At 49.1% G+C, this 12,032-nt stretch overlaps 1 protein-coding gene and 2 non-coding genes across 3 annotated transcripts; 2 read left to right on the top strand and 1 right to left on the bottom strand.

The window, feature by feature from the left end:
- Positions 1–6,476: 6,476 nt before the first annotated feature.
- LOC122695178 (PRELI domain-containing protein 1, mitochondrial-like) lies at positions 6,477–7,581 on the top strand. Its single transcript, XM_043904744.1, has one exon. It carries the CDS (start codon positions 6,637–6,639, stop codon positions 7,294–7,296), a length of 660 nt encoding a protein of 219 aa, XP_043760679.1. The 5' UTR covers positions 6,477–6,636; the 3' UTR covers positions 7,297–7,581.
- Positions 7,582–8,020: 439 nt separating this feature from the next.
- On the bottom strand, positions 8,021–8,113 carry LOC122695858. Its single transcript, XR_006341600.1, has one exon. It is a non-coding gene; the product is annotated as a small nucleolar RNA SNORD116 (small nucleolar RNA).
- A 3,527-nt stretch (positions 8,114–11,640) lies between these two features.
- On the top strand, positions 11,641–11,831 carry LOC122695960. The gene has a single exon (XR_006341683.1). It is a non-coding gene; the product is annotated as a U2 spliceosomal RNA (small nuclear RNA).
- The last annotated feature ends 201 nt before the right edge of the window (positions 11,832–12,032 follow it).

The following is a 12,032-nucleotide window of genomic DNA, read 5'->3' as shown; positions in this document are numbered from 1 at the left end:
TCTGTTTTCTGTCTCTGGATGTCTTCAACATTCCTCAGGTGTTTTCTGATTTCAGGCAGTTCCTGCAGAGAGCCACTAAGATCCACCTGGAGTCTAGGTTAATATGATGGGCTTTAAAGTCAGTGTGTATTGGTTGTACTGGGATTTCATTTATACAGATGACTGACCGACAAGAAGAGGCCACTGAAGAAGTTGTATTATTACTGAGAAGAGAAGAGGGCCTAAAGTAAGACCACTGTGTCTTTTGGATACACAAGGCAGGCTGTTCAGGTCAGCACAAAGTTCAAATCATGTTTAAGCCAGAGTGACTTCCCCATATTATCTCCTTTTGTCCCTTTCCATTGACTTGGGCATTCAATCAAGGCCTAGGTGCTGGGTGCCTGTCTAAGCGCACCAGATGGTGTGGTGGGAAAAGCAGCCGCTGGGGGAATTGGAAAAGACCATGATGGTGCGAAAGACTGAAGGCAGGAGGAGAAGGAAGACAGTGGATAAGATGGTTGGATGGCATCACCAAATCAGTGGACATGAGTTTGAGCAACTCCAGGAGACAGTGAAGGACAAGGAAGTCTGCTGCAGTCCATGGGGTCGCAAAGAGTCAGACAGGACTTAGCAACTGAACACCACCACATCCTCTATCCCAGGACATTTTAGTAAATGGAGTTTTGGAGTAGGGAAGCTGGAGTAGAACTTTACTCTGTCCACTCCACGCATCAATCTGGTATTGTAGTACCTTCAGGAACAGTGCACCCCTTTCAGGGAAAAGAGAAAGTATGAACTCCAGGCTTGTTGCCATCTTTTTTAGTGTCTTCCTCGTTTTGTTCTGGGTACCTGTCTCATATGAAGATTTCTGTGTTGTTTTACCAACATGTGATTTTCTGTTTTCTTGTTGGGGTGGTATACTTAGGAGTACTATTTCTTGTGAGGGTCATATCCGTGGACCAATATTATGCAAATTTTCTTTTATCTTTCAAAACACTGTAATAAGTAGGTGTCCAAATCCTTTAGTAGTTTTCTTTATTTTTAATACTGGATTATTTCTTCTATCCTGTGGACAAGGCACTGCTCCCAACATCCAACACATCTCTGAAACAGTTTAGGTTTCCGGAGTCCCCAGGGAGACTCTCAGCTCTAGGAATGTTTAAAATTCTCGACCCCACCCAAGTGTATTTTCCCTGAAAGAAAAAACTGAAGAACAACAGAAAGGTTAAGTAATTTGTGAAAGTCACACAGCTAGAAATTAGCTGAAGTGGGCTTTGAACAAGATATTGTTTCCTCCACAATCTCTGAAACTTCCTTAGCACTTCTCTTACATCTCCTGGGCCTCTCGCCAGAGAGGGAAGTTGTCACTTGATTAAAGATAAGAGAGCTGAAACTGGCAGTCTCACCCCACCCTTCATCCTTTGCCTTTGCCAGGAAAGGCGTTGATAAACAAATGGGAAGGAGCAGGTGAGGCAAGGTAGGGGTGAAGGAAGGGGCCCAGTTTGTCAGGACAACACTGGGGCCTACCCCAGTCCAGTCTCCTTTAAATGGAAACTCTAGTCCCCACCTCCACATCTAGCCTGGGACCCATGGAGCCTTCCTCCATTAATGACCACTTTGTTTCCTGGCCGCCTCATCTGCAGCTCTTTCTGTCCATGAGATCACAGCCCAGGACAGAGTGGGTTGTTGGTGTATTCCCTAGAGAGAACATTCGAACGTTCTTTGAGGATTCATGGATGGAGTGCCTGCCAGGTTGAAGGCTTCAGTGAAATGGATAAGGACCTGCCCTCATGGAGTGGACATTATAATGAGGAGTAGGGAGAGGCAGACAGTGACTCTGGAGGGTCATTTCAGATAGTGATATAAGCCATCAAGGAAAATAAACAGGGAAATGTGCTGGAGAGTGACTGGGGGGAGAGCTACTTTACATGGAGGAGAAGGTTGCTCATGAAGGCCTCTCCAGTGGTGACATCAGAGGCAAGTTTAAGTGGCCAGGAGACAAGGAAGCGTTCCGGACAGAAGGACAGACTAGCTGGGACAGATTACCTGCTTCTTCCCATTGGCTCCCTAACCCAGGTCAGATTCAGCTGCTGAGTGGAGGTTCTTCCTCAGAGCTGTCTCCCCACCAGACTAAGCGCTGAGCCCAGAAGCTGGTTCTTCTCAGCCGCAGCTCTGCAGTGCCCAGCACTGTGCCAACCACACAGTAGGCAATCAGGAAATCTTCAGTGATTCATGACTACATGATGGATTGACTATATACTCAAGGGTTTCCTTGAGTGTGGGAACCAAGCACCCGGCCTTAGCTGGGAGTTTCCTGGTCTGAGGTCCCTGACACCTTGGGGCTTGGGAGGGATACCTATAAAACCCTGCACTTCCAGGCAAGGTCTGGGTAATCCTGAACCCTCAGGCCTTTACCAGGGAGGAGGGATTTCTTGAAGGAGACAAAGAGAGATCATGGGAGGGATGACACTGGAGAGAGAGGCCCCCCTTCAAGGCCTGGTGGGCTGAACCCTGGGCTGAGAGTCATCACGAGTCCTGTCATGACAAGTAAACTGGCTTGGAAAAGCCACCTCCCTTTGGGAGCCTTGGTTTCCTCGGCATGTAATGAGGGGCTTAGATGATTCCAGGTCCCTTTCCCCAGGACAACCCAGGCTCTGGAGTAGCGGAGGGTGCAGGATGCTTGGAGCTCACCTAAGAAGCCGTTGAGGACATCCTTGTCTCCACTGCATCCCAACCGAGTACCTGAGTGCACAACTGAAGGGAGGAGAGGAGTCTGCAGGAGGAGGGATGGGAGGGGAGAGGAGGTCCAGGAGCAGCTTCCACCAGGGAGTCAGAAACTATTTCAAATCCCTGCTTTGCTTCCTCAAGAATAAAACAAAGCGGGAATTCCCTGGCTGTCTACTTGGTACAACTCTGTTCTCCCATTGCGCATGGCACAGATTACATCCCTGGTTGGGGATTTAAGATCCCAAGACCAAAAAAAAAAAAAAAAAGAATAAAATGGGGAAAACCAAACCTACTACTTAGAATGAGTGTGAATTTAAAAAAAGAAAAACTGAGGCGAAGGGGCCCTTAGAGACCGTTTTCTTCTGCCAGGGGCCCATTCAGAGGCAACTTACCCAAAACCATGTCCCGGAGCCCAGGCCAGGGCAGAGAAGGAGCAGATGCTGCCGCCTGGTGGATGAGGTCTGTTACTGCCTAAAGGGGCAGAGTGAAGTTGGACAGGTTCCTTTCCTTCCTTCTGGGGTCTTTTGTTTGTTTGTTTCTCTGGCCATGCCACCCAGCTTGTGGGATCTTAGTTCCCCTACCGGGTATTGAACCCTTGCCCTTGGCAGTGAAAGCGTGGAGACCTAACCATTGAACTGCCAGGGAATTCCCCTGGAGTCTTCCTTTCAGACAGGGCCTTCACTACAGTTTGAGGTGGGGAATGGAAAAGCCACCCTTTTCAAGTTGTTTTTGTGGAGGTAAGATCAGATGTAAATGAACATTTTCTGAGCAGGAAATCTGATTTCAGTGACATTTCTTATGCTTTTACTGAGGGCCTAATAGCTGGTGCTGGGAAGGCAGAGGCGGGAGGAGGCTGGAGGGTGGAGAAGGCTGTGAAGAGGCAGGTGCAGCAGGTTGTGGTGTCTTAGGAGACAGATCCACACGGGACAGATTCCAGATTCCATCTGCACAGGAGACTGGCACTTGGGGAGACCTTGGGCTCAGGAGGGGCCTTGGGTGATCAGGAAGCAACAGCAGCCAGAGCCCCAAGAGGGTGATGGTGCCCGGGGAGCAACAGCCTGCAGCTGTGAGGGGGGAGGAACAAGCCCACCAGAGAGAGACAGAGAGGTGAGCTGAGGGGAGAGAGCCAGGCTCACGCTGTGCAGCGAACCGGCTGTCGGCCAGTTATCAGAGATGATGGGATCTTTAGAGCTTTCACAACAGGGGCCAATCCCCAGAGAACTTCCATGTTTGATTCATCTTTTTTTTTTTTCTAATAAAGTTTTATTAAAGTATAAAGGAGATAGAGAAAGCTTCTGACATAGGCATCAGAAGGGGGCAAAAGAGTACCCCCTTTGCTAGTATTAGCAATGGAGTTATATACTCTCCAATGTGATTCATCTTTTTTTAAAAGTATTTCTTTATTTGCCTCTCAGCATGGGGGAATCTTAATTCTGGACCAGGGATCGCACTCGTGTCCCCTACGCTGGGAGGCAGATTCTTAACCACTGGACCACCAGAAAGTCCCTGATTCAGCTTCTTGATTTCAGATTTCTGTCAAGTCACCCATGCTGTCTGACCCACATTGGAAGGAGGCATAACTTTGAATGGGCGCATGCTCTGATGAGAGTGGGTCAGAATCATCTGGAAGACTTGGTAAAAACAGATTGCTGGGGCCTCCTTCCAGAATTTCTGATTCAGTGTGTCTCAGGCTCTCAGGTCCAAGGATGTGGACCTTTCTAACAAGTTCTAAGGGGATAGGGATGTTTCTGGACTGGGGACCACTCTAGAGAGACCACTGACATGGAAGATGAGTTGTACTCCCGGCCTGAACACATCCAGAGAAGCCTCTGGGCAGATTACTCATCTCTCTCAGCCTCAACATTTATCTCATAGTGAAAACATTTATCTCATAATGTCATGAGAATTAAAGAAGGTAGAATGTGTGAAGGACTCAGCAAAGGAGTTGGCACAAAGTCCTCTTAGCTATTTAGCTTATCTCCATGAATATAAAAAAACTGGCCCAGGAAGCCAGTTTAATCTTCCTCAGAAAACATACAAAATGACATATGCAAATTGACCACCAACTGCCATTTCTTTTTCAAAGTGTGTGACTTAAAGCATTGCTTTTAACCTTTAATGTTCCCACAAGGGACTTCCCTGGTGATCCAGTGGCTAAGACTACATGCTCCTGTGCAGTGGGGCCAGGTTCCATCCCTGCTCAGGGAGCTAGCTCCCACATGCTGCAACTGCATGTTCACATGCTATAGCTGAAAGATCTCATGTGTTGCCCACATGCGACAATGAAGATCAAAGATCCCTCGAGCCTCATCTAAGACATGGGGCAGCCAAATAAAATTAAATTTAAAAGTGCACATAGGCAATAGAGACACAGACATAGAGAAAGGTCTTGTGGACACAGCAGGGGGAAAGAGAGGGTGGGATAAATTGAAAGAGTAGCACTGAAATATATATATAGTGTGTGCATGGGTGTGTGCTAAGTCACTTCCATCAAGTCCGACTCACAGCGACCCTAGGGACTCTAGTCCCCCAGGCTCCTCTGTCCATGGGATTCTCCAGGCAAGAATACTGGAGTGGGTTACCATGCCCTCCTCCAGGGGCTCTTCCTGACCCAGGGATCAAACCTCTAGTGCCACCTGGAAGCCCCATATATACATTACCAAATGTAAAATAGATAGGCAGTGGATATTTGCTCCATGACCCAGGGAGCTCAACCTAGTGGGGTGGGATGGAAAGGGAGGTAGGAGGGACGTTCAACAGTGAGGGGACATATGTATACCTATGGTCGATTCATGTTGATATCTGGCAGAAACCAACATCGATATGGTAAAGCAATTATCCTCCAATTAAAAATAAATAAAGTACACATGGGTCCCCTGTGGACCCTACTAAATGCAGATTCTGGGTTGGCAGGGATTCTGGATTGGATTGTGCCCCCGAATTTCATACTTGAAGCACTATCTGGAGGTGGGACATCTGGGGGGCAGGACGTGCATTTAGTTTAAGAAGAGGTCATGAGGGTGGGGCCCTCTTATTGGGATTAGTTCCCTTATGAGATAAGACACCAGAGAGCTTATTCTTTCTCTATCTAACACATGAAGACATGGAGAGAAATCTGCCATCTGCAAGCCAAGGAGAGGGCTCTCCTTGCCAGGCTGGACCCTGATCTGAGGGCATCCAGCCTCCAGAACTGTGAGAAAATACATTTCTATTCCTTAAGCCACCAGTCTATGGCATTTTGTTTCAGCAGCCCTGGCAGCCCCTTCAAAAAAAGCCAGAGGTCTGACTTGTGCCTGCATCCTGCATTTCTAACCAGCTCCAAGGTGATGGAGCTATAGCTGTTCACAGACCACACTTTGAGCAGGAAGGGTCTAGAACAGATTTCTAGAGAGTTGCCCACAAGGCTGTTTATTTTCCCTGACAAATAGTACTTTCAATGTTCTCCTGGAAATGGACAACAGAGATGTTATTATCACCCCAAACCCCTAAATGGAGAAGAGCATGGCAACCTACTCCAGTATTCTTCCCTGGAGAATCCCATGAACAGAGGAAACTGGTGGGCTACAGTCCATGGGGTCGCAAAGAGTCGAACACAACTGAAGTGACTTAGCACAATCCCCTAACAGCTCTGTCCCATTAGAGGCACCCAGCAAATCATCGTCAGATGAAAGAATGGATGAGTCAAGGTCTCTGTCTGACAGCTGGCTGCCTGGCCTCATGAGAAGACCTCTGGACTTGGGAGATCTTTAAAAGTATCATGGGTGCCTCATGGCGGCGGGGGTGGTGGAGGCTGGTTGGGTGCGGCGCTGCAGCGACTGATCTGCTGCTAGCCTGGCGGCCGAGCGTCGAGCTCCAGCCCGGCCTCCGCGTGCCCCTCGGGCTCCGCACCCCTGATGCTGCTTGGGCGCTGAGCCCGCCCCGGCCGGGACGATGGTGAAGTATTTCCTGGGCCAGAGCGTGCTACAGAGTTCCTGGGACCAAGTGTTCGCTGCCTTCTGGCAGCGGTACCCGAATCCCTATAGCAAACATGTCTTGACGGAAGACATAGTGCACCGAGAGGTGACCTCTGACCAGAAGCTCCTGTCCCGACGACTCCTGACCAAGACGAACAGGATGCCCCGCTGGGCTGAGCGACTGTTTCCTGCCAATGTTGCTCACTCAGTGTACATCCTGGAGGATTCTATTGTGGACCCACAAAACCAGACCATGACCACCTTCACCTGGAACATCAACCACGCCCGGCTGATGATGGTGGAGGAACGATGTGTTTACCGTGTGAACTCTGATAACAGCGGCTGGACCGAAATCCGCCGGGAAGCCTGGGTCTCCTCTAGCTTATTTGGTGTCTCCAGAGCTGTCCAGGAATTTGGTCTCGCGCGGTTCAAAAGCAACGTGACCAAGACTATGAAGGGTTTTGAATACATCTTGGCCAAGCTGCAAGGTGAGGCCCCTCCCAAAACCCTTGTTGAAACAGCCAAGGAAGCCAAGGAGAAGGCCAAGGAGACGGCACTGGCAGCTACGGAGAAGGCCAAGGACCTTGCCAGCAAGGCAGCCACGAAGAAGCAGCAGCAGCAGCAGCAGTTCATGTAGCCGGCCCAGGCCCCGAGGCAGCAGCCTAGCAGACTACCGGCGCCAGTCCGTGCCCCCGCCTCCTGTACTTTATCATTAAAAGCCAGCTTCTAGCCCTCTCGACTGTCTGGGTGGTGGGCTGAGGGCAGGGGCCCTGTTTGGCATCTCCAGCACAGCCGGCCAGTTCCCTGTGTCTGAGCTGGGCCTCCCTACTCCTGCATCGGGTGGCCGAGGACAGAGGCAGTGACTTGCCCAGGGTCACTGCATCCAGGTGAAGTGGTCGTAAATGCTAGACTGTGAGCTCCATGAGGGCAGGGACCGTTGTTTTATCCTCTGATGTGTCCCAAGTATCTGAAACAAAATCTTGCGTGTAACAGGCACTCAATAAATACTTGTTGAATTCAAAAAAAAAAAAAAAAAGTATCATGGGTGAGTCCAGTGCCTCTCTCCCCTGAGACTTGGTGGGTGGGAACATTTCCCCAGGGAAACGAATGATGTACAATGAGATTATGACCAGGAATGTGCCAAAAGCAGTATCTGGTTCCCCCACAGGGACACTAACAAACCATCAGCGGATAGATCTGAGGCCTGGGAACAGTTTCTTCAGGGACTTTCCTGGCGGTCCAGTGGTTGGGATCCTGTGCTTCCAAAGCAGAGGTTGGCGGTTTGAACCTGGTTGGTGAAGTAACATCCCATGCCACACGGTGTGGCCACAAATTGTTTTTTTTTTTTTTTCCAACTTGCTGGACCTCAGTTTCGATGAGGAGACGGTAGTGAGTTCTCACTCATTTTGTTCAGATTTTCCAAGGAATGCATGAGAGGGTGTCGTCATCGATCCACAAATTGTTTTAATAAAAAAAAAAAATCTAGTTCCTTGACTTCTGGATTGGAACTCCTTGATGCAAGGCTCAGTAAGTCTCCTTACCTGGAAGTTGGCCAGACCGAGTCAAGGTCGGTTGGACCCAGGTAGGAGGATAAGAATGAGTGTAGGGGAGTGGAGCAGGATAAGGGCAGGAAAATTTATATCTCACTGTAGTTTTTACTTAATTTTATATGTCTGCTTAAGAACCACTTTTTTTATTTTCTTTTTTTTTCACTTTTTTATTTTCTATGATGCAGAAAATATTTCTGTGCCTGACTTCACCCATTCTTTTCCTATTGAATGGTTCATCTTTTATACTAAACTCCAGGGGCTGTTTATACATTAGAAAGATAAATCTTCTGTGATTGAGATGGCAAATATTTATTCTTTTTGTATAGTTAATTTTCTCTCAGCACTTCAATTGATGGATTGTTTTTTGGCTGTGCGGCCACTTCTTTGCTGATCTCGGGCTCTCTCGAGTTGGAGCAAGCGGGGGCTGCTCTCTAGTTGCAGTGCACCGGCTTCTCATTTCGGTGGCTTTTCTTGTTGTGGCGCACAGCATACAGGCACGCAGGCTTCAGTCCTTGTGGCTCATGGGCTCTGGAGTACAGGCTCAGTAGTTGTGCCGTGGGGATTTGTTGCCTTGAAACATGTGGGATCTTTCCCAACCAGGGACTGAACCCGTGTCCCCTGCAATAGCAGGCAGATTTTTAACCACTTGACCACCAGGGAAGCCCACAGATATTTTTTTTCTTACTTTACCTATTTTGTCGTTAATCACCTATAAGGGAAGTGACACACCTGGGCAGGTGCTAGGAGTAGAGAGACCCGGTCACAGGACAAGGAGGAAGTCTATGAGACGTGAACAGATGATGGAAGTGTTGGGACCATAGCAACCCCTTCTCAGGGAAACCAAATGAGTGAGCAGATGATGGTCTGAGCACCCAGATCTGAACAGACCTCATGGGATGGGAGGCCTGAAGAGTTATCAGGCTCAGGCTAAGCACATCTTACATTATCTCATTTGTCCCTCATCCATTTAGTCAACACATATTCACAAGAACTAAGCACATTTGGAGCACTGTCATAGGCGCTGACAAAGGCTCAGCAAACAAAAGGTTTCCCATCAAGGTGAAAGATAATACAGCACTATTGGCTGTATATTTGTGAATATACCTACATCCTCTGTGTCTGTGTCCATATCTACATGTATAGCTATGCCATTTGACCATCATGGGTGTAAGTCTGACCTGGCGGCCAGCAGAAATACAAGACCAGGGAAAGTGGGATGTGAAACAGGAAGGCTCAGGGTGAGTAGATGGAGATAGCTCACACACTGTAAAATGGTATCATTCCTATTTTACAGGCAAAATGTGACTTTCCCTGGGGTGTACTCACGAAGGCATTCCCATGTGCTTGCATTTCCACATGTAACTTCACAAGTACTCTAATCAGAGAGGTATTCTTAATCATCCCAATTGAAATATCAGGAGCCAGTCCGTTCAGTCACTCAGTCATGTCCGACTCTTTGTGATCCCATGGACTGCAGCACACTGGGCTTTCCTGTCCATCACCAACTCCTAGAGCTTACTCAAACTCATGTCCATTGAGTCGGTGAGGCCATCCAACCATTTCATCTTCTGTCATCCCCTTCTCCTGCCTTCAATCTTTCCCAGCATCGGGGTCTTTTCCAATGAATAGGTTCTTAGCATCAGGTGGCCAAAGTATTGGAACTTCAGCTTCAGCATCAGTCCTTCCAATGAATATTCAGGACTGATTTCCTTTAGGATAGACTGGTTTGATCTCCTTGCAGTCCAAGAAACTCTCAAGAGTCTTCTCCAACACCACAGTTCAAAAGCATCAATTCTGGACCCCTGGTTAAACCTGAGACCCCAGTTAGCAGGATGAGGTTAGCAGGATGCTTGAACGGGAATCCTGATTTTGTTTCACATTAGGCAATTTCTTAGCCTCTCAGCACTTCTATCTGCACACTGCACACTTTCTATTAGAATTATGTGACTCACACAACATAACTTTTTTCCGCCTTTGGACACGCTGTGTGGCTTTGGGGATCCCAGGTCCCCAACCAAGGATGGAACCTGGGCTCCTGCACTGAAAATGCTGAGGCCTAACCACTGGGCTGCCAGGGAATTCCATCCTGCAGGCAAATTTAAATATTCTTAGGCATATAAACAAAATAAAGAGAAGCAAGTGAAATTAAGTTTAATATGTTCTTCAACTCAGGATATTTCAGAAATGCTCTGGTGGTCCAGTGGATAGAGCTCCATGCCTTCGATGACAAGGGCCTGGGTTCCATCCCTCCTCAGGGTTCTTCCAAACCCTGTGGAGGCTCATCCCCAGGAAAAAAATATATCTAAAATATCATTTCAATATGTAATGAATATCAACATTACAGAGATATAGTACAGTTTTTAATACTAAGTCTTTAAAAGCCCATGTGTGTTTTACACTTTCAGTACCTCTAAATTGGGAGGAACCACCTGCCCGGGCGCTACCTGGCTGCATGTGGCTAGTGGCTGTGACAGCTCAATTAACAGAATGGTGGTGGTTGTTTTTAGTCGCTAAGTCCAGTCTGAGTCTTTTGTGACTCCTGGACAGCAGGCCGCCAGGCTACTCTGTCCGTGGGATTTCCCAGGTAAGAATAGCAGAGTGTGTTGCCATTTCCTTCTCCAGAGGATTTCCCGACCCAGGAATCGAACCCAGGTTTCCTGTCTTGCAGGCGGATTCTTGAAAATCTGAGCCACCAGCGAAACCCACAGCTGAGGAGGAGGGGCAGGGAAACGAGGTCCTAGGCAGAGGGAACTTTCTGTAGGAAGCCCGGGATCGGTGTGGTTCCTAGAAGGACGCGGGCGCTGGAGTTGGAGTGAACCCCTCGCGCGGCCCGGCCCCGCCCTCCGCATCCACACGCCCCCTCCCTTCCCCGCTGTGGGCCATCCGCCTTCCGCCTGGCAGGGAAGCCCCCTCCAGACACCCGACCCTACGAAGCCCCTCTCTCCGCAGGCGGAGGCCTGTGTAACACACGGCAGCCCGGCCGTTTCGAGCGAGTCAGCCTTGCGACCTTGTCTTCAGGAAAACTCTCGGCCAACAGCTCCTCTCACAGGTCCCTCTCGCCGCCCACCCCGCACCCCCTCCGGTCGGGTCTCTCCTCTCCCCCAGCACCAAGGACGAGCTCCCCTGCCGCAGCCCCGAGGCCGTCCCCAGGGCGCTGCGGTCCCGCCGGAGCCACGCCTTCCTGGCGACAGAGGGCGGGGCATGCAGATTCGAGACGGCGCTTCTGCCCGAGAACGACAAAGCTACGGCAGATGCGGAATTTCTCTTTTACAATGTGGAGGATGAAGCCTGCTCGAGAGTCTGGTGTGGTGCCGCCATAGCACTGTCAACGAGGCAAAGGCAGGGCGCCCTGGAGTGAGCGGGGACCCGGGTCACACTGAGTGCAACATGCTCGAGAGCAGGACGGTGACAGCGACGGGCGGTGACTCGGTATCGCTTCTCGGCCTTTTGGCTAAGATCAAGTGTAGTATCTGTTCTTATCAGTTTAATATCTGATACGTCCTCTATCCGAGGACAATATATTAAATGGATTTTTGGAGCAGGGAGTTGGAATAGGAGCTTGCTCCGTCCACTCCACGCATCGACCTGGTATTGCAGTACCTCCAGGAACGGTGCACCCCCTCGGGGACACATATGGAAGTACCCAAAGGCAGAAGCGGACCCTTTCCTGTAAAGAATTGAACTACCTCAGGGAGGTTTTTCAGGTTTGTTTACATGCTTTGCTAGTGATCCTGACGATTGTAGAAGGATGAGTAAGTAACTAAGTTCAATGAGCATAAAATGTTGCCAAAGCTGTAACTTAAGACTCACTTACTTCTCTTCT

This window comes from Cervus elaphus, chromosome 5 (assembly GCF_910594005.1).
Source record: "Cervus elaphus chromosome 5, mCerEla1.1, whole genome shotgun sequence".
In the NCBI taxonomy this organism is placed as follows: domain Eukaryota; kingdom Metazoa; phylum Chordata; class Mammalia; order Artiodactyla; family Cervidae; genus Cervus; species Cervus elaphus.
This window is presented reverse-complemented; position numbering and strand designations above follow the sequence as displayed.